The following is a 22,897-nucleotide window of genomic DNA, read 5'->3' on the forward strand; positions in this document are numbered from 1 at the left end:
TCCAAACACAGTGTAAAAGATCCTGGAAAATAGGACGGATGTATATTTTAATATTTATTTTTGCACAATATATTATACGAAATTCTTTCTGTGGCATCTATCTTGAAGAAAAATATGATAAAAAAATAAGGGATCACCACAGGGAAAGTAATTGAAAAACTTTTCTGTTCGATATCCGGTGCTTCTGATTTCACTAACATTTTTTGTGCAGTAATTTTGTGTTCAAAATTGTATATATATATATATATATATATAGTGCATTCTGTTTCATGCATATGAATGGATTGGCCAGAGTACCAATCCATAATTAACAGACAAGATGAATGTAAGTCAAGAATAGGGAATTTTTCACTCCTTCATACTGAGAAAAGTGCTATGGCTCTATACATCAAGAGCTTGAGGCAGATATGGCCAAAGTTTGCTAGACACCTTCTTATAAAGCATTTAGTCTGAAATGAAGTGTAGTAATAGTTTGTCTCATAGATACATGGTATGTCTCCCCATGAGATCACGTAACTGTTTCTACACTTCTGGGATGGCTGCAATAGATGGAGGAGCTGAGATGATTTGATGGCATTTAGCCACCAGAGCATGAGTGAAGTCAGGTACTAACGTTGGATGATTAGTTCTGAATCACAACCACCCAGTTAGTTCAGAGAACTGCACACCACTACTCCACAACCCAAAACTGGAGGGCTTTATACCCCTCTATCCAACACTTGAGAATGGTCATGGTAGCTCCTCGAGAGAGTATATAAACTGAAGATGATATAAACTGTCTACAATCAGTGTGTGTGCACTTTAAAAGGAGCTGAATTCACTAATGGGTTTAAAGGGGTGTCTAAAGATTTTTGGACATATACTGTATTATATATCTCAGTAGACAATATTATTATTCATATCTGGTAAACAGCTCATACTACATTAATAATCCCTAATCTGTAGGCCTCAATTTAAACCTCTGTAAAAAAAAAAAAAAAAAAAAAACATGCGTTCATGTGGCCACACGGTGGCGTCAAACACCTTTTTTTTTGCAGAAGAGCTTTAAGTGGAGTTTAACAGCTCTGTTCGGATTCAGCAGTGGAATTCGATAAACATTTCCAATTCTCTGCATAATTCAGTGGTTGAGATATAAACAAAGTCTTTCAGAAAGGTTTCATGCGAAATTTAGAAAACATATTGACCCTGATACTTTACAGTGGTGGTGACTGGAACCAGACGTTGGTGAACTAAAAAATGTTCGGCCATTTTACTTTCCACAATCACCGGTGAACCTACACCTCAATGATGTTGTGAATGACATGTTAATAAAACAAGTCTTTAGGCAGTATTTTACAGACATGATGTATTATAATTTTTTTCTGAGGCATGGTGGCTCAGATATATAAATATAAATCAATGTCCCATCAAGCAGTGTAGTCATATTAATATTGTGCATTACCTTTCTTTGAGGAAACTTTGAGGCAAAAAATGCTCCAGACATCTGGTTACCATCGGCACCACTATGGAACACTAGGTAGGATTTGTTTTTGGGTTTTTTTTGGTCCTGGGTCTCCACTATTGTTGTGGATGGAGCATTTAAATCACATCTCTCTCTTTCAATGACCCTGTGTCCACGTTACCCATTTAATTATGCAGACATTTTGAAAAATAATTGGATATACCCTCAAACCCCTTTGTGTTTTTTGGCTGAATCTGTGTCTGGCTTTTGGATGGCTTCTTTGTTAAACATGTACACATGCAATGAAAAACAATAAATAACACTGAAAAAATAACATCTGGACTGTTGACATTTGGACGGTATTGTCTTCAGATTACACACAGCTCAGCGAGGCAGGTGAGGACGGTACAGTAAAACCTCCACAGGGCCAGGGGGCAGTCTCTTTATCAGGTTCCAAGCTTCCAAGCGTCTTAAGCCCTTTAAACTCTGACCTTCAACCTCCACTACCTCATCTCCAGGATACACCTTCCCAACAGGACCACCTGGGGATATACAGAACATATGCTAGTGTTCAGGGTGTCTGCGGATACTTTAAAATAAAAGTCTTAAAAAGTTTAAAACTTGTTTATCTGAGATCTTTTATTTTATTTATTAATTTTTTGGCATTTAATGATATAATTTGTATTAAAATGTCTTAAAGGCATCTCCCAAAAGGTCTTAAGGACAGTAAATACAATATTGTTTTTATTTTATTTTTAAAAACATTATTTTAGCCAGCGGAGATGGTATTGTAGGAATGGGGAAGTATAAATTAAACGAAAACTAGTTGGATATCCCCAATTTTACACTGTAGTTAAGCCAAGTTCTAGGCAATCAATACGAGGCACATTTCCTTTTTTTTAAATGTCAGTTCATCAGAAAATACAGGAATCAAATACCCACAATAAAGTCAGTAAACACAGAAGTTGCTGTTGCGAAAACTGTCTTAATTCTGTCTCTAAATGGTATTAAAAAGCTCTTAAATTTAATTTCCCCATTCCTGCAGATACCCTGGTGCATGCAGTAAACATTAATCATCTTCCTGAGGCAAAAGATCATTATATCTTGCAGATATGTACAAAGGGTTGGAAATTCTACTTCAAAGATGCCCCCATAGCTCTGGAGCAGCTACACATGAACCAAAGTTCATCTGCCCAGTGCCATGCATCGGCTAAAGGGGTATAAATGCCCCCAGTACTGAGCTATGGAGCAGAAACTGCGCTTTATGAAATGGGGATATATGTTGTGTGTTGGCATCATTTCTGGCTCTAAACACTTGGAGGAGAACACTAACAGCCCAGTTTTTTTTATGTTTGCTAAAAGGAAGGAAGGGAGAGGTAGGGTCACCCTATGGCCCCTAAGAGAGGGAGCACATTAGCATTCTATTACAAATTTGAAAGCTATTCATTTTGACCTGCATTGTACATACCATTTTACAAATTACAACAGCTCAGCATTTAGACTGAATACAGTGTGTTCTCACCTTGAAACAGCCTCTGTACAGTGAGGGGCTTGTCCCCCACGCTGGAGCCCACTCCTCCTTCTAGACTGAAACCCAGGTCAAAATTAGACTTAGTCAAAGTCACCCGCACTCTGCTGCCTGCTGTGGGACACATGTACAAACAGCATTCATTCTAACCTTGAAAGCAGTCTTTAGAAGACCATAGACTGGCTAGACAGGGAACACCCTCTCACCTGGTTCCTTTCCAACCGGTTTTTCGAGTGTGCCTTTGGTGCTGTGCTTTATTTCTTTGATGGTACCTCTTCTGAGGACCACCACTGCCATCCCCCTGCCCCTTGCCTTTCTCAAAGTTCGCAGGGCCTCATAGTGGGCAGAGTTATGTAGAGCAGTGCCATTGATTGACAGCACCTCGTAGCCTTCTTGGATGGAGCCTTCTTGACTCGCCACACCGCTGGGAAATACTTTGTGGACCTGAGACAATGAAAGGTATAGTTTTCTTCATGAAAAATCTAATGCACCAAACACTGACTGTTTACATCACAGTGATAGAATTTAGGCCAATCATTCCAGTCACATTTAATGTGCATTGAGCTCTGTGGTCTTACACTTCACACATTTTCAAACTCAAACACTCTTGAGATAGATTTACAGAACCTAATATGACAGTAAAAAAAAATAAAAAATAGAAAAATGAAGGACATACAACAGTAAAGTAATATTTTTTGGCCTATCCACATTAGCACTGGCACATTCATATCGCCACTACTGCCATAAACAAATTCAAAAAATAACTTGAGTTTTTTGTAAAGAGGCCTCACAGTGACAGGTTTATTCTGGTCCACTCCTCCTGCAACAGTGAAGCCGAGTCCCCTTCCCACCTCCTTATGCAGGACCACCACCTGGACATCCTCACAATTCTGAATGTGAACAGGAATATAAATATATAAAGGTGTTGTTAGGTATTGCTTATGTTTTTACAGTAACTTCACTCAGCTTTTAACAAAGACATCATTATTACATCATTTTTCCTAAAATTCAAGAATAAAACTCCTAACCAATACAAAAGAAGTCACTGTCAGAATAGTGCACTGTTACAATGTCTAAATATTATGTTACATCTCTACTTTTATGCAGTATGAGCTGCGCAGGTGGACCAACAAAACCCAGTGTGACTACAGGCCGTTATGAGTCTACACACATGCAACAATAGCTTAATATTATATTTCAACTATTTTTGTCTACGGACTGGCCATTATTTATTTACTTGCATTGTGTTCCAGAAGATTCTAGTTAGGACACACCTGTTCACAGCCTTTAAACTACATCCTAAAATACAAAAAGCAAGGCAAGACAACAAGAGAAGAGAATAAATACAAACAACATACAGGGGTTAGACAATGAAAGTGAAACACCTGTCATTGTAGTGTGGGAGGTTTCATGGCTAAATTGGAGCAGCCTGGTGGACAATCTTCATTAACTGCACATTGCACCAGTAAGACCATGTGCATCCAATGGTTCAAACATTGTATCCTGAAGGCAGTGCCGTGTCAATAATATATTGAGTATCTTGGCTGCATCAAACTCCTTACATTAATCGATAATAAATAGCCATTGATTACATCTCTAATTTAGCCTCTTAGAGAATATCTTTCTTGGCGTGTACTGCACCTGTATGGCTTCATCTCCCAGGCCCCTGACGTCTTCCAACAGACAGTCCAGCTCCTCTGTACCCAGCAGCGTCACACTGGACAGGACAGAGATGTCTGAGCTTAGAGAAGCGGAACGCCGGGACATCCAACTCTCCTCGTCGTTTGAGGCATTCTCATCTGAAAGGGGGTAGTCCAGGCCCCCTAGGTTACACAGGTCTGCAAGACTGGTGAAGAACATTTTCATACAGGGGAGAAAAAAAGGATCAGAAACAGAACAAGAGAGAGGAAGAAAAGCCCAAGAGAGAAGAAAAGGAGAAGGAAACTGTGATAACGGCACATGTGCATATATTAGCATGTTTAAGGGGGAAATCCATCCCATCCATTTATCAACCTTTTTCACACATTGTTAAAATGTACAAATAGCCATTCATATTCACAGTGGTGGTACCTGGAAGTGTTACATCTGAAGTGTTACATCAATGCAAAATTATTACACGAAAATAGTTACAAATACATTGCCTGACTTTATATTAAAGGGGATACGATTGTGAGGATATGCTGTTCTCTCTGGTTCGTTTCTGTTCAGAATCAGAATAAAAAAATGTTTACGTACATTTATAGAAATTAATTTGTATCTAGATTTGCTTAATTTTGAAGCACTTTGCAACAGTGCAGTTAGTAATCACTCACTCACATCTGGAGACATTTCCATATTGAATAAATAAGTCAATATTAGAGCAATAAATTCATCTTGGTTTGTGTTTTTCAAAATTTGAAATTCTCTTTATTGTCTAATAAACCCCCAAATGCCTTTGCCATGAGCAGAGACAGAGAATCTTATAGTGGTTTTAGATTAAAATCGTGAATGTCGCCTTTAAGGCAGATGTGAGATTATATTTTGGATTAAAACCTAGTTATAAACCTAGGCCAGAGAAGCATGCAGGACGTTGTATGGCAAAATAGAGACTGGAGAAAAATTATTTTGTTGATTTACCACTACGCTATCATTATCAACATGACAAAAACCTACGCAATAAAAATTCAGAACGCACAGATGAAATGGGAATTTCGCAGATTAAATAAAATGCATTTTGTTGTAGATGTTGTAGACATTGTAATTCTGGGTCCCTGCCACCATTACTGTAAATAAATCTGAGCCACTTTCTCAATAAACAATGTTATTTTAAACCACTCTGAATTTCAAAAATTAAATCATACAGAAATGTATACTAACTGGAGGAGTTCCCCTTTAAAAACTGCAAGAGCATATCATACATCATACCTTAAGGAAAAGCTCCTGTGTTCCGACTGGCTCATGTTGCTCGTGATCGTTACTGATGACTCCCCTGAATCAGAATCATATCCTCTCTCTGTTCCATCGTCATCTTCGTCTTCATTGTTGACATCTTCATTAACAAATGCAGTATCACCATCCGCATCATACGTAATCCACCTGGAAACTTTGGCGGTTACTTTCTCATCTCTTGTTGTGTCTGAGATATTACTGAGATCACTCTGGGTTGAAGAGACAACTGGGACTTTTACTGTAGAGTCACTAGAGGCAACAGATGGTGGTTTAAATACAGTGCTGGTAGTTGTTAATAAAGTAGAGTCTGACTTGGCTGAAGTGAAGGAAACTGAATTTGGCAACACTTGGATGCTTCCTGATGTTTGCAAAGCATTAGCATCTTTAGTCCTTGCAGTACTTGGAGGATGGTCTTGGATTTGGAGGCTGGCACCATCACTGGCATCTAATAACCCTTTGTTCCTTGATGTAGAAATGTCCTTAGTATCTGGGTCAGGTATGTTGATAAGTTCAGTGGACTTATTTTTGGATATTTGGGAGGTTACAGGTTTAACTTTGTCCTCAGCTGATTCTACATTTTTCGGAATTTGACTGACTTTGGCCAGATCTGCCTCATCCATAGGTCTGGGCACTGTAGTTGTTTTCATATCATCCCGAAGAGTGTCCTTGTCTTCCTGACATTCTTCAAACTTTTCCACAAGTTTCTGAGCAACCACAGGCTCCTGTATGTAACTTGCTCTTTTCTGAGGTTTCAATGTTGAGATTGCTTTATCCGTTGAGGTTTGGGCAGGTCCACTTAAATCAGAGGTGCCCACAACTTCTGGTTCTTCACTCTTACTGAAGTGGTGCTCTCTCAGGCTTCGTGTGTGCCAGGCACCCTTCCATTCATTCAACGATTTATCGGAATTGCTCTTACTCACCCCTGCCGCCGGTTTAGTCTTTTCTGGGACTGAAAAAGTTCTTCTGGGACGGAGTGCCTGATTTTGTTGGGCAAGTGCCTCAAATTTGTGGATTGTGTTTCGCACTGAATCCAAGAATGGGGCTTGCCCTTTCTCCTGCATGCCTTCCCTTTTCATTCTTGGAAGCGTCGATGACCCGAGCCCAAACACATCCTCTCTGTCTCTATATTTTTCATGATCTACCGTCACACTTCGGAACAACTTATGCCTGGGTTGAGTAAACATATGAGTTTCTTGTGGGGAATAGGGTTGTTTATTTAGATGAGTTTCCGTGCCTTTGACATGGTTTGAATTGTCAGATGATTTTTCTCGCTCCACTTCTGCTCCGATGTCTTCATGCCTTGGTGTGTTTGAATCACCGGCTGGAAATGAGGACTCAGTCCCCAGAGTTCTGGAAACTGCAGGCGTAAAATTTAGGCTCCTTGCTCTGTTGAGGGAATTGGTTCTTCCATCCCATTCCGTATTTGCTGTTGGGTCTGTACCACGTGGACTCTCTACAGACCCCGTTGTCTCTGGATGTACTGTATTTGTCACAGAAGTGAAAGCGATTGCCTCCTTCTTGGACAGTTTTCTCGGGAACGTGTCAGCCTTGTCTGCTCCGTGTGAAACCCTCCTCAACTGACCGTGAGAAGAAGATGGCGAGCTAAGTGTGGAATCACTGGTCAATCTCTTGTGAACTGAGCTAAAATCCGGTACATCTGATCCCGAAAACCAGTCACCGACGGGGGCAGAGTTGCGTTTTGCCCGGGTTAAGTCTCTTGAGTTTGCATCAGTGTTATCTTCAGATGCATTAAAACGGTAAAGCTTCCCGATTCTGTCCATTATAGATTGGTTTCCAGTTATTTCGCTGACTTTTGAACCACTGACCTGAGACCTCAGCTGAACCTCACCCTGATCTGGCTTGGGACTGCTCTGCCCAGAATACCTCCAGAGACATTTCTTGTCTTCTGTGATGTCCTGGTTTTCTTTAAGTTTCAACCTGGATGGGAAAGACTGGCCAAAACTCACCCGGTCCAGGGCAGGAGTTACACGGCCCATCTTAACAGATGAAGATCCAGATGTTATGGGGGGAATGGTGGAAGCTTTGTCCTGCTTTCCTTGACCAATCACATTAAATGCTTGAATTCTTGAAGATATTCTGTTGGATGGACTGGACAGCTCATTTGTCTTTGGGCTACTGACCAGGCCATTCTCTTCTAAACTCTCAGAACGTATTCTGGGACTCCTTATAAAGTCATCTGTATTTCTAATCTCTGAAGTCAGATTCTCGTTTCCCCTGTCACTCCTTCTCCAATCTAGGCTCTTGCTTCTGTTTGTTACATTTGCTCTTTTCCATTCTGTTCTTCCCCTCACACTGCTGCTCAGTTTGCCAAAACCATCTGGTTTACCTTGAGTGTCATTGTTTGTCTCAGAGCCAGTGGGCAATACTGGGGCTTTTGCGACACTTCCCTGATTCACAGGTGTCCTTTTTTCAGTTACAGAGTCTGGAGATGGTGGAGAGTGTGGGCGAACTCTGAGCACTTCCTTCCTAGCATGATAGCTGCTTCTTCTCCCGTTTTCAGTCATTTCACCCTCAAGTCTAACTATGTTTTTCATGCTCTTGGAGGGTTGCAGCATTCTTTGTCGCTCTGTAGCAGTGCGGATTTGAAACCTAGCAGCATTAGATTGCATTGGGCTTTGTTTTGAACTGTTTGATAATTCTGCATTTCCATCTCCGTTGCTTCTCGAGGTTGATGCAGGGTGTACAGGCCCAAACGTATATCCAGCAGGGGTATCCATTTTCTTAAAACAAGATGAATTACAGTGTAATCAGCAGACAAGTGATACACTCCTTTGGGCCCCAAAAAATCCTTTATGTATTTGTTTCACAAACTGCTCAAATTCCATATTTTTGCGACCCACATGGTTTAGGATATCCATTCCAAATGTGACTAGGATGTCAACTGTGTAATTCACACCACACGGTGTAATCAGGGGTATACGTCCAGTGTTGACGTGGCGATTTTTCAAAAAAATCCATTAAAAAAAACAAAACAAAAATGCAATAGAAAGGTCTCCAGTAAGTCCACAGGTGTGGTTTTGAAACAGTCCTGTAACGTCCAGATCTAAGCGAAAGATGTCTAGTAAAGAAAGTTAAACCATAAACAAAAACACAGAGCACTCTGCAGAAAGAAAAGGCAACTCCCTTCGTGGCCTTAGCACTCACAAATGTTTATATCTGCTTACACTCACACTTGGCAGTTCATTTGTTGGGACACTGTGTTTTCTTTTGGACTCGAAATATTGGTTAACTCCAGCCTGCTTCCCTTTTTGCTGTCTTTTTCTACCACTGAAATGCGCCGCTGTGGTCTATGGATTCCAGTGGTTGGTCTCTTGACTTCCAGCCTCCTGAGTTGCCACAGACTCTGTCAGATGCTCCTGACCTCCAAACTCCTACAAAAAAAAAAAAGACAGACATAGGTTTTTTTCCCCAAGTCTTTTATGTGCTGCAGGAATGCCCTACAGTGCGGGGATAATTGCATCCAGGCCAGATTATGGCAACGGCTAAACGTAATTATGGTAGACTGTAAAGCATGAGAGATTTTAAAGAAAAATTCAGTTAGATGCCACAGACATGAAAAAGCGGAAAGGAAATGGACACATATGGAGGAATTCAAATGGACATTCCTTGTAAAGCACCAGACTTTCTGTATCAAACAGGTCACACCACAATCAGCTACTTCTGTTAATACAATATCCTAACGATCAGTGACATCTAAACATTTATACACATATCACATACAATACGAGGCCAAATCAAGGTTGTTGTCTCTTGGGCTTTCAGCTAATTCTCCTGTCACTGTATCTCCCTCACTCAACTTCTGTAAATACTTCATACTTCTCAGGGTCGCGATTGGTTCCGAACCTACCCTGAATCACTGGGCGCAAGGCAGGAACACATCCTGGACGGGGCACTCACCTAATCACTCACACGCTCCCCTCCCAGCAAAAACACACTGGAAATATGCTGAAAAGGCCAAACGTCTAAACAACATTTAGGGTGGAAAAGGTGAAAAGACATCCTAGAAAAAGATGCCCCTCTACGTCTAAATTTGGTTGTAAATGACATGGGGTCCACATCTTATGACCTCTGGTGTTTGGTGGGTCACATTTTATGACACTTTTAGATAGCCAATTCATCTACTGACTTTTGGTTGTGGACTGTGGTAGAAAACTGGAACACCTGAAGGAAACCCACACAGACACAGGGAGAACACATCAGACTCCTCAAAGCCAGTGTCCAGGTGAAGATGAACCTAGGACCCCTAGACCCTAGAGCTGTGTAGCATCAACACTGCCTGCAGTTCATTCATTCATTATTATTCAGGGTTGCGGTGGGTCCAGAGCCTACATGGAATCATTGGGCGCAAGGCGGGAATACACCCTGGATGGGGCGCCAGTCCTTCACAGGGCAACAGACACACACACTCACACCTACGGACACTTTTGAGTCGCCAATCCACCTACCAACGTGTGTTTTTGGACTGTGGGGGAAACCGGAGCACCCGGAGGAAACCCACGCAGACACAGGAGAACACACCACACTCCTCACAGACAGTCACCCGGAGGAAACCCACGCAGACACAGGGAGAACACAGCACACTCCTCACAGACAGTCAACCGGAGGAAACCCACGCAGACACAGGGAGAACACACCACACTCCTCACAGACAGTCACCCGGAGGAAACCCATGCAGACACAGAGAGAACACACCACACTCCTCACAGACAGTCACTCGGAGGGGGAATCGAACCCACAACCTCCAGGTCCCTGGAGCTGTGTGACTGTGACTTCATGTTTACGATTAAACAACTAATATTATAAATATTATCCACAATATAGTCATAATAACATTGAATCATTTTTGTTAATAGTAGTTCAGTTTTAACTGCTACAGTGTGCACATTGTGTTGAGTGTGATATAAACACAAAAAAATATGTATTCCAAAAACATTCCTGAAATAACGTTTTATTCTGTACGATACAATTACAGGAAAGAGAGTGCTTCAACTGTGTCCTCCAGCATTCTGAACACGCAATAAAACAGCAAAAATCTATTCTTCCTTTTATTTACAACACCCTGCTGTCGAGAGAATATGTTTATCCAGGTATGTTTACACTGCTAACATTCCTTGGGCTCTTTGTCACTCTCAACAAAACCTGATCAGTGGGCAGATAACAGGTCAAACACACCGGACCACAATCCACCCTGACACCGCCACATAGTTGTAGACATTAGCACAACAAAGTTCACATGGTGTGGACCTAAGAGACAGCTCTCTTTTCTTTGGCAATTTTATAAGGAAATTTTAAAAAGATACCTTAGCAAGGTTGATGTTGTAAAACAAGCAACTTATATATACATTCACAGATGCTTTTATCCTGAGTGACTTCATTATAATGTTGTTACAGATGTGAGAGCCTAGTGTAGGTGTCTTGCCCAAGTGTGGTGTTGTTTCTCAAACAGGGAATCAAATATGCTCTTCTGTGTAGCAGGCAGTAATATTATCCACTCAGCTACACCAATTACTAGCCTTAGCATCTCTGTTAGAAACCTAACTCTCTTGGTGTGAAATGTCACAACTACCCCATAGGCAGGGTTTCACTGTAGACTGAGGGCATAGTTTTAAAAGCTGCGTAAATTACAACTAATTCATATAAATTATGATATTTTTACATGTGCAGTGCAGATGGCGTTCATAAATGATGTAAAAAATGAAAAGGGCAGCACAGTGGCACAGCAGGTGTCTCTGACACACAGCTCCAGGGTCCTGGTGTTCTCCCTGTGCCTGTGTGGGTATTCTCCGAGTGATTCAGTTTCCTCACACAGTTCAAAAACGTGTTGGTATGTGGACTGGCTACTCAAAAGTGTTCGTAGGTCTGAGTGTTTGAGTGAATGTGATGACTCTATCAGGGTGTTTCCCTGCTATGCTCCCAGTGATTCTGGGTGGGGTCTAGACCCATCATGGCACTTCTAGGGATAAAATGGTTACAGACAGTGAAATAAATAAGTAAATAAATAAGAAAGGGACTATATATATATATATATAAATATATATTATATTACCTCTAGAGTATGTTTTTACTGTTCCCATCCAAGAGTGACTATAATTTAGCCTTGAAAAAAATTATATATATATGTAAAAATATATATAACTCACTGATCAGAAAACAAAGGTAATTACTGATACTTATTGATCTAAATAATGAAGAGTGAACCTGGTCAAATATCCCTCTGACTTCTGTGAACATTTACAGATGATATGATCAGATGCGATGGCATTACAAAATGAACTTGTTTAACGACATAAAAATATCAGTTACACCCACACACCTCCGCATGAACAAAGCACATTGTGACCTGCAGCACTTTAGCTGATACTGTGCAAACACATTTATTTGCACAATTAGGCAATAATTAAAATTAAATAATAAATTATTTTTAGAGATTTAGGGAACAAAATACATTTAGTGCCACTGCAAAACTATGGAACTTTTCTTTTTGCAAAAGCTTTCTTATAAATAGAGTGTGTTTCAGACTGTTACTTCTTTGCAGATTTCTGATATTTCTGTAGGTTGGTTTTCAAAATTTAGTTTTGAACACTTCTGCATTTGTAATCATTTTAATACTTTCAGGTCACTAAAGAAGTATCTACCTACAATCCATGTGATGAGCTTTGGATGTTTGGTGTTGACAAATACAAGCAGAAGCAGCAGGATCAGGTTAAGGGAGTTGAAGTAGAGCTAAAATATATTGCAGTCAATAAAATGTTATGTTAAATATATAATTTTATTATTTACTGTTGGGCAGCAAGGTGGCACAGCACGTAGTGTCACTGTCACACAGCTCCAGGGGTTTGGGGTTGGGGGTTTGAATCACACTCTGGGCGACTGTCTGTGAGGAGTGTGGTGTGTTCTCCCTGTGTCTGCGTGGGTTTCCTCCAGGTGACTGTCTGTGAGGAGTGTGGTGTGTTCTCCCTGTGTCTGCGTGGGTTTCCTCCAGGTGACTGTCTATGAGGAGTGCGGTGTGTTCTCCCTGTGTCTGCGTGGGTTTCCTCCGGGTGACTGTCTGTGAGGAGTGCGGTGTGTTCTCTCTGTGTCTGCGTGGGTTTCCTCCGGGTGACTGTCTGTGAGGAGTGTGGTGTGTTCTCCCTGTGTCTGCGTGGGTTTCCTCTGGGTGAATGTCTGTGAGGAGTGTGGTGTGTTCTCTCTGTGTCTGCATGGGTTTCCTCCGGATGACTGTCTGTGAGGAGTGCGGTGTGTTCTCTCTGTGTCTGCGTGGGTTTCCTCCAGGTGACTGTCTGTGAGGAGTGTGGTGTGTTCTCTCTGTGTCTGCGTGGGTTTCCTCCGGATGACTGTCTGTGAGGAGTGTGGTGTGTTCTCCTTTTGTTTGCGTGGGTTTCCTCCGGATGACTGTCTGTGAGGAATGTGGTGTGTTCTCCTTGTGTTTGCGTGGGTTTCCTCCGGGTGACTGCCTGTGAGGACTGTAGTGTGTTCTCCTTGTGTCTGCGTGGGTTTCCTCCGGGTGACTGTCTGTGAGGAGTGTGGTGTATTCTCCTTGTGTCTGCGTGGGTTTCCTCCAGGTGACTGTCTGTGAGGAGTGTGGTGTGTTCTCCTTGTGTTTGCGTGGGTTTCCTCTGGGTGTTCTGGTTTCCTCCCACAGTCCAAAAACACCCGTTGGTAGCTGGATTGGCAACTCAAAAGTGTCCATAGGTGTGAGCGTGTGGGTGAATGTGTGAGTGTTTGTTGCACTGCGAAGGACTGGTGCCCCATCCAGGGTGTGTTCCTGCCTTGCGCAGTGATTCTGGGTAGGCTCCGGACCCACCGCAACCCTGAACTGGATAACAATTACAGACAATGACTAAATGAATGAATTATTTACTGTGTCTCTCACTGACTGATGTTCATTAAGTGTTTCCTCTAAGATCAAACTGCCTCTTCCTCCTTCCTTCCTTCCTTCCTTCCTTCCTTCCTCACCCCACTAAAGTTCATACGGCAAATCTCTCAATTGAATTCAAAGGTGTTTTATCGGTACTGGGAACAGATGTTTACTTTCCCAAATCAATTTAAAAAATTTAAATAAGCAGGAGAATTGTGATTTTGCAAGAATTTTACATAAAAGTGACACAGTTGTAGTTAAAACATAATTACAAATGAGAACTATGTATTGCAACATTATATCACTATCTACAGAAAAATGGATCCAATAAAGTGGTGGCTTTATATCTAAAATATTATATACATTTTACTTTTTAGATGTTTGAAGGTATAGACATACGCTGAGGACATTTTTGGCAGTTTTTCTATGGCTTTTATATGGTTCATATTGACATTCAATTATATCGTATTGGCCAAATTAAGTAATATATTGCGATATATATTTTGCCGATATCATCCAGCCCTCACTTAAAACAGCATGGTTTATTATAACCATTCAGAAAAGCCAAATTCCCAGAAAGTAAAGAACTCAGAAACCTGAACGATGGGAAAATAAACAATGACCTTCTCATCACTGTAAGAAAACTGTCCCAAATTTTCCAGTAGATATAGTGCATTCTGGTTGGAAGTCTCACACGTCCAGATTAAGTCTAGACTTAGATAACGTAGAATGCATCACTGGCACTGCAGTTTAAACCAGGCCTCATTCATGACCATTTATACCAGCAAATTCTCAATAGAGTCACTTAAACAAATCTGCTCATTAAATGAATAACTTCCCTAACATTTAACAGGTCTTTAAATATGTTCGGTGCCCTACTGAATGCCCTGTGTTTTGACAAGAGCCACAAACAGCCATTCAAATCAGCTCATGCGGAGGCACTTAATACTCAGAACAAGATCAGATAAGATCAGACAGCAGGTCTCAGATTTACATACAGACTTACGGAAGCCAAGCCACCTGTTTTAAGACAAATAAGTCAACCGATAAGGATAACTTCAGCCTGATAAATTCAGTGCTTCTAAACGTGTAAACGTTCCTGCTGTAGTCCTTTTAGGTCAGAAAAACAAGCACCTACATCCAATCTAGCTGGTATAGGTCTGATGTTTTGTGTTGCCAAGTTCAAGCAGAAGCAGCAGGTGCAGGTTCAGAGACTTGAAGCCTACAAAACGAGGCGTGTTGTGCAGCAAGCATTCAGAAGAGCCAACACCCCAGAAGGTAAAGAGGACAGAAACCTGACTGATTGGAAAATGAAGTGAGTGCTGAATGAAGTCAGCATTGATTGAAAAACAAAGAGAGGACGACAGAGAGGGAGGAAATATACAAATGTAAGTGGTGAGTTAGTAGACCAGTGTAAACCTATGCTCTAGTTAGTTTAAGTGAAGTTATGAGAGTAAAATAATGACATAAGTAAGAGTTGCTGAGCAAATAAAACTTAAATAGAAGTACAAAATCTTACAGATACCAAGGCACTGGATAAAACTGCAGTAGAACGTCCTAATGCTGTATCTATCAGCGCTAAGTTATAGAGTTTTAGTCTATTCTTCTCTATTTTGGATCATTTTGATCTATAATAACATGCTAAAGCTCAAAGTGTGTGGTGACCAATCACAACAAAAAAACAACAATCAGTGTCCGAGCGTGAATGCCTGAATTGTAAATAATTTCTGCACATGTAGACGAGACTAGAACTAAAATTTAAAAAGGTACGACTGGGTATATTAACGATCCTAAAGTATAAACAGTGTAAATGTACCTTTAAAAACATACAACAGTGGTTTTAAAGTCAGTTGTGTTCCCCAAAGATACATTACATTCTCTTCTCCACATGAAGAAGCCAATATTTGTAAAATTTTATTACAGAATTGTGTAAAATAAAAGACTATAACAGTAAAAGTTCTGAATTTGGAGTAATGACAATTAATAAACAATCTACAATTAAAGGTACTGAATATGTACCACCACAGTAAGAGTTTTTCTGAGCGTGTACATACTACTGAGATGGTACTTAAGTGTATGTACCACCTTTGCTTTTCTAAGATTCACCGAAATCCAAGGGATCAGTCCCGATGCGAGAACGTTTGGATGCAACGGAGTAAAACGTACCTTGCTTTACCCTCTAACATACTGCAGCAGGACAAGTATTACAGTATTAGAAGGTACAACCTCTTAAGAAGATGCACTACTTGAGGAAATATAACTACTTACTATGCACCTGACGTAGGCACCGAAGTAGGAGAACAGGTGAGGTTTGGGTTACAGAAAATAAACAGATACAAGGGTATAATGGACCAATTCAAGCAAACCACCATCTACCAACCGAACGAGTTTAAATTCAACAGAAAGCTGGCTTACCGTGGAAGACCGCAGGTGTTCAAAGTCCTCTTTTTTTTCTTTCTCTCTCTCTCTTTCTCTCTCTCTCATTCCTTCTGTATTTTACTATTATTCATTTGTAATGTAAACTTGTCTGACTGGTTCTTCATCTTCACCCTCACCCTCCCACTCTCATTGTTACACCTTCCCTTTGACTTCCCTTCTTTCTTTCTTTCTTTCGTTCGCGCTCTCTTTCTCTCTCTCTCTCTCTCTCACACACACACACACACACACACACACATAATGATATGTCTTAGCAAAACGCCTGTTGAACAATGTTTAAATAAAGGGCTTTTGGAGTTAACTCTCTCTCTCTCTCATATTTTTATTTATATCAAGAAGGAAACTAAGTGTACGTCTCGTAAGAGATCCCTTGCATAATAACAAGAAGTCGGATACTGTAATGTGGCTATCGCCTACACTCACAAAAATAAAGGTGTTATAAAAGATTCTTAGAGTGATGCCATAGAAGAACCACTTCTTTTTTATTTATTATGATTTTTCAATGCACACATTACAGGCAGAAAAAGAACAGCGTGGATAGATAGATAGACAGATAGACAGATAGACAGATAGACAGATAGACAGATAGATAGATGGATAGATGGATAGATGGATGGATAGACGGATAGACGGATGGATGGATAGATGGATGGATGGATGGATAGATGGATGGATGGATGGATGGATAGATAGATAGATAGATAGATAGACCAATCACTTGTGGCTGAATACTATCAAACACTCACAGATATGTTCTAACAATGAGCCTGAAGCCTTCCCACAACAGCAGCGGTTGTTACTGCCTCAAAACAGGAACACTGTCTGCATTGGCTTGTATTCTGCTGCATGTTGTTTGGGAAAGTGAGTAAATATTAATATATATTTAAATTACAGGAGATTGGCGTGACCCCCCCTTGTCTGCACGGGTTTCCTCCAGGTGCTCTGGATCCCCACCACAGTCTGAAAACACGTCAGCAGGTGAATTGGCAGGTGAAATTGTCCACTGGTGTGAAGGTGTGAGTGACTCAGTGAGTGTATGACGGCATCGAACCTGAGAGAGAGAACGTCTTGAACTTGAATTTGAGAGAGACAGACAGAGAGAGAGAGAGAGAGAGAGAGAGAGAGAGAGAGAGAGAGAGAGAGAGAGAGAGAGAGAGAGAGAGAGGTGTGTGTAACACACCCACTGCAATCTGAAACATCTTGTTCATTAACTTATTTATTGGTAGATGAATCAGATGTGTTGGGAGAAGGGAAAGCACTAAATGTGCAGGGCAGGGTGCCTCCAGGACCAGGGTTGAGAATCACTGGCTTACACACTTGTATTACTCTTGCATCACTCCCCACTGACTCTCCCCCCCACTCCCGGCTGCATATTTCTGTTTGGTGGATTAATTTCATCAGTCCAGCAGGGACACTGAGGGGTTTAAAAACTCCAGCAGCACTGCTGTGTCTGATCCACCACTCCCAATGCAAACCACTCATTGCCAAGTCAGTGTCACTGCAGCACTGAGAATGAGCCAATTGGTGTATATAATATAATGTTGAGTTATTAGTCCAAATTTCTACACTAGCTGAATTATGTATTTGTAGTTCATTAAAACTAGGCAGAATATAAATAACAATACATTTCATTCATTCATTCAATCATTGTCTGTAACCCTTATCCAGTTCAGGGTCACGGTGAGTCCAGAGCCTACCTGGAATCATTGGGAGCAAGGCAGGAATACACCCATGAGGGGGCGCCAGTCCTTCACAGGGCAACACACACACACTCACACATTCACTCACACACTCACACCTACGGACACTTTTGAGTCGCCAATCCACTTACCAACATGTGTTTTTGGACTGTAGGAGGAAACTGGAGCACCCAGAGGAAACCCACGCAGATACAGAGAGAACACACCAACTCCTCACAGACAGTCACCCGGAGGAAACCCACGCGGACAGAGGGAGAACACACCACACTCCTCACAGACAGTCACCCGGAGGAAACCCACACGGACACAGGGAGAACACACCACACTCCTCACACAGAGTCACCCGGAGGAAACCCACGCAGACACAGGGAGAACACACCACACTCCTCACACAGAGTCACCCGGAGGAAACCCACGCAGACACAGGGAGAACACACCACACTCCTCACACAGAGTCACCCGGAGGTAACCCACGCAGACACAGGGAGAACACACCACACTCCTCACAGACAGTCACCCGGAGGAAACCCACGCAGACACAGGGAGAACACACCACACTCCTCACAGACAGTCACCCGGAGGAAACCCACGCAGACACAGGGAGAACACACCATACTCCTCATAGACAGTCACCCGGAGGAAACCCACGCAGACACAGGGAGAACACACCATACTCCTCACAGACAGTCAGCCGGAGGAAACCCACCCAGACACAGGGAGAACACACAACACTACACACAGACTGTCACCCGGAGCGGGACTTGAACCCACAACCTCCAGGACCTTGGAGCTTTGTGACTGCGACACCTACCTGCTGCACCACCATGCCGCCCACAATAAATTTCTAATTGTTTAAAAATCTAATAAAAATAAGTAAATACATTTATGACAAATCTCTCCCATTAGCTTGAACATTGTTATCTAGCTACCCTTAGAACACTAGTCGCAGGCACACAAGCTCCGCCCACAAGTTGATGGAGAGTCTTGATACATTCAGTGCACAAATCTGGCCTCGCTGTCAGGATTCGGCCAGTTGCTTTCCAATTGGCTGTCTCTATATCTGCGTGTATACACTTTCGTGTATAGTTTCGTACTGGCTCTGCTGTTGGTCCAACGAGAATCATAAAGACTGCCTCCTTCTACACGTCATGCCAGAATATCAGACTTGTGATTAGTCCTTTTGCGTGTCAGTCAAATTTCTTTTCCTTCTGTTGTAGGCAGCTCTTGACCACATTAAAAAGGTACCAGACTCTTCCAAGATACTCTGGCAATGTGAGACTAGGAGAACACTAACTTCCGTCAGCTAACAGACACTTGTACTGTTTAGTGTTATGCAAAAGTGATGTGAAAAAGGGAAGTCAACTCTACCCTTCCTTCAACAAGATACGTTTCATGGGCAGATCATGAAAAGGCACGTTTTTCTCATTGACACTAAACACAAACTAAAACAAAACACGTATTGATCTCTTTCATACCTTTATCGTTTGTAAACACACCAGTTAATCCTGCACAGCATAGCAGCATTCTTTACATGTGTTCTCTCAGACACTCGATACTGTCGGTGACTTGCCTCTTTGTTTAGACATGTGTCTTGTGACGTTCAAGCATCTACAGCCTTTACACAAGGGCACATTTTCACATGTACCATAAACCTCAATCAAATGAATGGGGTTTTCTCTGGCACAGCTCTCAATAAAGTCAATAAAAGTTTAAACACTGCTAAAATCTGTCGACAGCCGCTATACAACTGTCATATTTTGCTTATAACACTCGAGCTGCCACACTCTAAAACACATATAGTCTTTGGTCTGTCTTCATTTCAATCAGCGGCAGCCAAAGGCTAGGACTCACAGCAAATATTAAGATGGGATACATTTATCCAGTTCTTTCTTGTCACTTTTTTATGTTTTATATTGTTCTTATGTTTCAGTGTGTTTTCAAGACACTCTTCCTTTTTCCTGGCTGTCATTGTAAATATGAAGCTGTTGTTAATGACTTGCCTGGTTAGACAAAGGGTTAAAATAATAATAATAATAATAATAATAATAATAATAATAATAAGTCTTAAAGAAACAGTGGCAAATTAATGACAGTGACACAGTTAAACTCTAAGGGATAATGAGAGTTTATAATCTCTGTGTGAATTATACACACTGTGTGAAAATTGTCCTGTTGTGGACCTCAGATTATAAATGGACCTCAAAGAAAAATATATGCAAAATATCTTTTCAAAATACCAATGCAACATGATGTATTAAGTTATTTAAATTTTAATATTCATTGGTTTAACCCACAATTCGTAACCTCAAATCTCAGTCTGCTGGGCGGAGGGTACAGATGCTCTCCTCTGTGCTCTTCAGCCCACCGTCTAATTAACGTTTCTGAATTAAACACTATCATCACATGTTAATGATTATACTAAAAATATGTTTTAAAAACTGTTCAAGAAATGATTTCTGTAAATAACCTAATTATGCAACTAGTGCTTTGGTTTCGCAATCACTTTCTGGGAATTATATATTTTTTTATACAAAAAATTAGCTGAAAGATCCAAATATTTAAACATTGAAAGAAAAAATAAGTGTGGTTGGTAAAGCAAAACAGAGCCTCCACAACAGATACACTGCTAATTCAGATGAACTCAGAGCAAACCATAACTAATTTGTATAAAGCTAACAGCATCTCAACACTCCACAAAAAAACAAAAATTCATTAAATATTGAGTTAGCTACAAATGTAGAAATTAATCTATCATGCATCTATTAGTGTATATTGAGTTGGCAAATATACAAGCCATTTGCTAACAACTGATACACTGTATATAACATATAACATATACAGTATATACATAGAAAGTTGGCTAATGCACTAAGCAAGATTTTTCTCTGCCATTTTCTTGGACTTGCGAACCCTTGAGCCAATGTGTGTTTCTGATACGTTAATTAAGCCTAAACTGCAATGCTAATTTGGAACCACCATTGAAAATTCTTTTAAGTCTATGTTGCATAATCTCAAGGAAATTTGCCTTTATAATAATAAGATTCTCTCTCATAAAAATGCAATCACTTTTTGGATATAATTCTAAATTCTTTAAAATGATTTTGCTAAAAACACTGAGTAGCATTTTTAAGGTTGATTACCTGGGTGGATGTGTCTGTGGCAGAAACTGTTTCTGAAGACAAAAGCACACGTTTCAGCTTCCTGGAGTTGCAGAATAGCTCTACCACAACGGGGAGAGACAGATAGAGAGAGAGAGAGGGAAAAAAAAGAGAAAGAGAGAGAGATGCAAAATGAAATGCAAACAAGGTACAATTGTGATCAGTTATGACAATGCACAAATAAATGCACATATACATACATACATATTATGTCTTTAAGGAAAACAAAGCATGAAGGCCTGCGATGTTGGCTTAAAACTGTTCAGCCGGTGCTGTGTCATTGCACCCGACAACTTCTCTGCTGTAGCCCGGCCATCTGGAGCAGCGGAAATTAGTTTGAGGTTTTCAAGAAAATGAAACAAGTGTGATCGGTTATAACTGAAATGAAAACTCAGCAAGAAATAGGGAAATACACTTGATTCCTGCTGGGGAAAGAACAAAAAACAACCCACAGCTAAAGTGGTTTATGCTGGTCTGGTCTGGACTGGACTAGCTGGTAAACCAGCATAGTCATAGTGGTAGCATATCAGACTCCAAAATAAGATATTTCATCACTGATATGTCACACTGATGAAACGGTTTCATGTTTTCCCCCCTCAACTTGACTGTGATGTTGGTTTTGATTGTGATTATCATATAAAGATCCAAAAATCACAACATTATGATGCATTATCTAGCAGGGAATAATGTCACATTTTCTGTTGATATTCAATACTGTTAAACTCAACAAAGTGAGCTGTTTAAAAGAAATACATTAATACGAAACCTAGAAGTCATATGGTGCAAGTCCACACAACATATAATCTAGCTCAAAACACCAGCATTAATAGAAGTTTCAGTTTTTGCAAGGGGCATGCATTATAGTCACATTTTCTTTACTGTTATGGCACACTCTATGATGCTATCAGGTGCATGGTATAGCTCTATAGTGTTTAGAGGTCTGTAGTGCACTTTCCTGGTGCTAATACATATATTGTGCTACCAGAATTTGATGTTTACAAGCCTATAGTTCTTGCAGTTCTGTATTTGATACCAACAGGTTTGTGGTACTAGACAGTCTCTAAGAAGTCTAAGGAACATGTTTATGGTGCTAACACAGGTCTGTGGTATAGGTCTATAGTTCAAGTTTGTGGTGATAAAAGGTATGTGTTGCTAATGGGTCAATGGTATAGGTTATGGTTGCTGCTACATTCACTTACAGATATGAAAACACAAAGTATCTATGAAGTTATTCCTACATATTAATATTTTCCCAAGAGTACTGAATTCAACTAATATATACAGCTAATATTGCACATTTCAGATAAACAACTTGTTCCAATGTGTGGAATATTTTATACTAGTAAAATGTTCTTGTTTAGCAAATTAATAGGGAAAAGCCAAGTGTGAGCTGCTACTAACTGAATGGATTTTTCTCGTTCGATTTCCTCTTAACTCTAGTATTACTGACATTTGTTATTTCTAATATCATAACCCCTCAATTAAAAGCGCCAGTGTGGCACTGCTGTCGTACATCTTTTAAAAGCAGATATGAATGTTGTCAGAGTTTACCTGCAATACTCCTCCAGTCCACTTGTTGGCGGTACTGCACCCTAAGAAGAGATGAAGAAAACAGGTCATGTGACTGAATCATTTGCCGAACCGGTTCTATCAAACTGTTCATTTGAACCGATTAATCTAGCTTTGGATAAAACCAACTCAAGCATCAACTGAATCGATTCTGCAGTAGCATTTAATTATGGTTTTAGTCACATATTTCATTAAATAATTGATAGAAATGTGCAAATATATTGAACCAATTTTTTAATTTATGAGGAAAAAATATGT

The 22,897-nt window shown here is 40.6% G+C and overlaps 1 protein-coding gene across 3 annotated transcripts in view; it reads right to left on the minus strand.

The window, feature by feature from the left end:
• Positions 1-22,897, minus strand: part of si:dkey-92i15.4 (serine-rich adhesin for platelets) — a 23,560-nt gene continuing 663 nt past the window's right edge. The window contains exons 2-9 of one of the 3 annotated variants that reach the window (XM_066682726.1): positions 22,622-22,662; positions 21,053-21,132; positions 5,874-9,289; positions 4,611-4,815; positions 3,761-3,859; positions 3,176-3,413; positions 2,964-3,080; positions 1-1,983 (exon numbers count right to left, since the gene is read on the minus strand). In XM_066682726.1, the coding sequence (XP_066538823.1) occupies positions 1,826-1,983; positions 2,964-3,080; positions 3,176-3,413; positions 3,761-3,859; positions 4,611-4,815; positions 5,874-8,635 (3,579 nt within the window). In that variant the 5' untranslated portion in view covers positions 8,636-9,289; positions 21,053-21,132; positions 22,622-22,662 and the 3' untranslated portion in view covers positions 1-1,825. Of the gene's footprint in view, positions 1,984-2,963; positions 3,084-3,175; positions 3,414-3,760; positions 3,860-4,610; positions 4,816-5,873; positions 9,290-21,052; positions 21,133-21,274; positions 21,306-22,621; positions 22,663-22,897 lie in introns of those variants that run through there. The other 2 variants (XM_066682724.1, XM_066682725.1) reach the window with 2 other exon arrangements.

Source organism: Hoplias malabaricus, chromosome 10, assembly GCF_029633855.1.
Source record: "Hoplias malabaricus isolate fHopMal1 chromosome 10, fHopMal1.hap1, whole genome shotgun sequence".
Lineage (NCBI taxonomy): Eukaryota > Metazoa > Chordata > Actinopteri > Characiformes > Erythrinidae > Hoplias > Hoplias malabaricus.